The following is a 4789-nucleotide window of genomic DNA, read 5'->3' as shown; positions in this document are numbered from 1 at the left end:
CTGAACTGCTGGTGTGTGAGTACCAATCCTTCTAATCTGATGGGAAATTTCACATCACAGCTGCCCACCATGTTCTGAATTTTAAAATCCAGAAATTTTGCAGGAAAACCCAGTTTCTGAACAACTCTTGCATACTTCCTTGCTGCCAGTCTGGATTGCTCCTCACTGAAGTGAGAAAATGACACCCATATTATTTCCTCAGTTAGGTATTACTTGAAGCAAATAGCATTAAACCACAAATATTTAATTAGGGAAAAAAAAAAAATCAGTGTTGAGGGGGAGGGGAAGGGCACATGCAAAATTTTTATAACCAGAATTAACAACTAGCACTGGTTTGCATGCTAATTTTGGTACTAGGATCTTGAACACCATTAACGTTACACTCGCTTTCATGAGGTAGGAAACAGTAAATTATAAATCCACATATTTTACACTCTTAAAATATCAACCCGAGTCTCTCTAATGAGACATGAAAACATTTGAGTTTTCAGTGTAGAACAATTTTGAACTACTACTGCTAGAAAACACTTACTTCTACTAAAAAAAATAAATCTGTAAACTGCCAAAATCCTCTGCTTGATTCTGCCCAGGTATTCAAACCTGGGTTTAACACAGCTGCATGACCTTACACGCTGCTGCAGAGCTCAGTTTGCTTCAGTTCTGGAAACTGAGGATCTGGTTGCTCTTAACACAAAGTAAGACAACCTGAACTTCCAAGCATCACCAGGCAGAGAAAGTGTTTCCTGCACAGCTCTATTCATTCAGCTCTGCTCACGAGCTTTTATTCCTTTTGGATTCCTAACAGACGTCTCCGGAGCAGAATTTCTCTCCTTCCCACTGGAGTTAAGCGTATGTTTAGCTTTCAATTCTTATGCTTCAGTGATCATGTTAGGAACAGATCCCACTACAGGGACCAGAGACCTGGAGCTCCTGGCCTGGGATGAATGAAACTATTCAAATATAAAATCACTCTTCCTCTGCTACTGCCCCTACCTTTTAAGCAGTTCCAATGCACAGTCATTGAAATTTTTAAATTATTAGGAAAAAACCTAACTGCAAAGCCAAAAAAGTGAATACAGTAACCTCTGCAAAGCAGTTTATCAGACTGTATGAAAGAGCTTCAGAAACGGAACTACCGCTTCCCCTTTCAGTTGTGAAAAGACATTTTGTGTAGAAACATATTAGTCTATTTGAAATAACTGGGCAGCGAGCTCAGCTGTACATGTACAAAGTTGTACATACAACTGTATATAAGTAATAGTACTTCTACAGCATCATGGTACAAGAGAAAAGACAGCCTCAATTAGTTTGCTTGTAAATACCTAAACATACCTTTTTGCTCCCGTGCACACCATTTTTCCAGAGCTGAATATAAGTGCAGTAGTACGTGGTTCTCTTATTCTCATAATCACAGCAGCAAAACGCTGAAATGTGAGTGTTGAGACTATTAGTGATATACTGCTGTAATCATGACATTAAACCCAATTTTGTATAATCTAAGTAGAAATTTACACTGTATTGCAAAAAAATACTAAGTTCAAACATATTTATGGATCACTCAATTTACTTGAAACGCTTAAATCATAAGTAGCTTCAAACACACACACACTGAGAGGTAAAGTCAGACAGGAAGGATATTTACCATTGCATTCATATCTTATTAAGCTCAGCTCTCATTACTGTATATGCAACACACAAATCATGCTAACATTTGCAACAGGGCAATAGAGACAATCTTAAAAGTAATAATAATAATAATAATAAAATTGCTCCATGTCTTGAAATTTGGTATAAGTAGAAAGGAAGACTATCTGCAAATATTTTATGATCTGTTTTGTTTCTGTGTCTTAAAAAAAAAACCAACTGGATGGTGTTAGAATACCAGCAAACAGAACAGCAGGAGATCAAAGTTCTGTGTGAACAGAAGTCACCTCAACCACCACACAGCAGCCAGCTTAGCTCTAGCTTTCAATTCTAAGTACTGTTAAATCTCTGCCTGCACTTCCAAATACTCTTAAACTCTTTGAAACAAGAGATACTGGAAACTGATGTGGGCACACACACACACACACACACACACACACACACCCCTCCCTTTGCCCGTTACATTTGGCCCAGACGAGCTCACCACGCAGTCCCGTAAGCGTTCTGCTGACACCACCAAGGCAGCAGCGTGGGTTACCTAACAGCACGTTTGTCAAACTGTGGCTTCAATAACACGGCCAAGCAGCACCTTTCTTTGGTAGATGAATGTACTGATAGAAGTCAGCAGTGTGTTACACAACCCCCCCTTTCTCTCTGCTGCGGAAAACAGCATTTTGGATTGATTTTTCCAGCCCACAGGTTTTACACAGCCACCCACCCCACCCGTAACAGTTACGGCAGCGTGCTCAACCTTCTGCTGCGCTGATATCTCACTCACGTGCAATTATGTAACAGCACCACTGATAGAAACTTACACTGACAGCTATTTATCACCTATGCCAGCAAGCACGCTTTCATCTTTGCGAGCAGCATCCAGGTAAACTGCAGCAAAATCCCAAATATTAAAACGACAAAAAAACCCCACACCCCAGGAAAACTGAAGCCTTTCCAAGGCAAGGCAATTCAACTACACAACAGCTAAACTTTTATTAGAAATAGTGTCCAACTACTGTGGTTATGGAGATAGTATTTCCAAGAGGAGCCACCCAAAAGAAAAATGAAGCAACATTAATTTTCTTGATTAAATGTTCCAGGTCACTGTGCTGTTGTTCAAAGACTCCTGAGCTAAACCCCCCCCGCCCCCGTCTGACAGACTGCTATTTAGAAGCAGCGGGCAACTTGGGAGTTGACATGTAAAAAAATCAATTTCATTTTGCTGTTCCACCAAACCTAGCTATCAGGAGCAAGGAGATGGTGGGAGTACAAGAGGACAACAGCAAGGAACAGAGCTCAGAGGAGGAGAGAGATTGTAAAAAATGAGTGACTGTGCTGCAACCTCAAGAATTACGGGGGAGTAGCCAGGTAGAGGAAGCCACAGCATATGCAGAACAACTGTGGCTCTGGCAGGAGCCCAGGAGTTCAGTTTTTCTTTCCTTTGTCCTTGTTGGGAGACAGGGAACAAGACTTCCTCATCAGACACTTAAGGAACTTTCTGAGCACTACAAACATAGAAGCCCGTATGAATAGCAGCAGAGACCAGCTCTACAATTAAAAACTCTGCCAGTGTATTACACTGTTGGCTAGGTTCTTTCTTTCCAAATCTACCAAATTACAACCTGGTGTAAAACACAGCTACATCAATATAAAAATGCTTTTTACTAGTTTGACAGAACATTTTAAGTTTACTAAAGGCTTTTTTTTAAACTATAGAATAAAACTGCATCTCTAGTAGGAAGGTTTTTCAATCTATTACAGCAAACTATAACCACATCCTGTGACTTTGACATACCTGTTATAAGATGAACCCTAATACATTTCTCTTACCTTGGGATTATATTCAGCATTTCGGGCACGCAGCGCAATAGTTTTTAGGTCAAGTTTGCAACCAAGATTCACCGTAGACACAATATTCCTGAAGGCAGTTCAGAGAAATATATTAAAAAGACAATAAAGAATTAATGTGTCTTCCTCATTTTAAACAAACTTGATTCTTTTCTTTTTTTTTTTTAATTTTTAAAATTTGTTTCTCCACATGAGTTTGAATGACATCTCTCCTACTAGGAGCACGGAGCAGTGTTTTGGCTCAGGAACCTCCTTTTGCAGGGCAGTAGCCCCTAAGGCATGACTGCCAGTTCCCCCTTATCTGCCGGCTATTGTGAAAAGCATCTTATTGGAAGAATCTGTATTTCAGTTTGGCAGGAAAAATTACTGATGCCCAGAGCCCCCACCACAATCAGGGGAGCTGCTGGAAACAGAAGAAAATGAGGTACCCATAGTACCATCTGAAATTTTCCTTGGTATGCTTCAAGCAGGGATAAGAGGTGCAGGACTGAGTGGCAATGACCCAGGAGGTAAATTCATTGCCAGGCGACAGGAAAACAGGTCTCTAGAAAGTTTAAGAGGAGTTCCTAGATGCAAGATTTCCTTGGAAACATGTTTTCTTGGAAAACCCTGAAATCTAAAGGTCCTCAATGGGGAATAATAATAAAAAAACCCGAGGAACTACTCTTTCACTGAAAAATTCACGTTATCAACCATTTCTCTTTGAGCCTTCTGTAAATTGCTGTAAAAGTCTCTTTAAAACTAAAGTTTGGTGAAAATACTTTCAGACCTATCTTCCCTTATCACAAACTCGGCTGTAGCCAGGAATTAGATAAGGGAACATGGAATATTAAGTACAACTCAGCTCTAGCTCCTAGACTAGCAAATAGTTTCTCCCCCTCTACCCTTCTAATTCCCTTTCAGCTGTGACAGTTCCTGCGTTCTGCTTTCATACCTCACTAAGGAAATCCTATGCACAGTGCAGGGAGCTGTTTGCAAAGTGGAGCTCTTTGCTTTTCCATGAACAGGCCACAAGCATCCAGTAAATTACAAATGAGAATATGTTTCCAGGTATAAACATTTTGAAATTCCAGATTATCAACCCAGACTACTTTACAGCTAAAGTATGATGAACTCCTAGAGTACATAGAGTTAAAAGTTACAACAGTGCTAAATGAAGACATATACAACATCCTCACGTGCTGTGCTTACAAGAAGTACGGCTGACAGATCACTAAGAAACTGTTTATATCACTAAGTGGTTTAGTAACAAAGCTAAGCTAAAAATAAAAGCAAAAATTACTCATATCGCTAGAGGAGACTC

The 4789-nt window shown here is 39.9% G+C and overlaps 1 protein-coding gene across 1 annotated transcript in view; it reads right to left on the bottom strand.

Moving 5' to 3' along the window:
- TBP (TATA-box binding protein) overlaps window positions 1-4789 on the bottom strand; it is a gene marked incomplete at its 3' end in the record, with an annotated part of 6534 nt that overhangs the window by 398 nt on the left and 1347 nt on the right. The window contains exons 3-5 of the mRNA XM_010171875.1: window positions 3469-3556; window positions 1333-1424; window positions 1-165 (exon numbers count right to left, since the gene is read on the bottom strand). Coding sequence (XP_010170177.1) covers window positions 1-165; window positions 1333-1424; window positions 3469-3556 — 345 coding nt within the window. The remainder of the gene's footprint in view (window positions 166-1332; window positions 1425-3468; window positions 3557-4789) is intronic.

This window comes from Antrostomus carolinensis, unplaced genomic scaffold (genome assembly GCF_000700745.2).
Source record: "Antrostomus carolinensis isolate BGI_N321 unplaced genomic scaffold, ASM70074v2 scaffold36647, whole genome shotgun sequence".
In the NCBI taxonomy this organism is placed as follows: domain Eukaryota; kingdom Metazoa; phylum Chordata; class Aves; order Caprimulgiformes; family Caprimulgidae; genus Antrostomus; species Antrostomus carolinensis.
The sequence above is the reverse complement of the archived record's forward strand: the minus strand, read 5'-3'. Positions and strand labels throughout refer to the sequence as shown.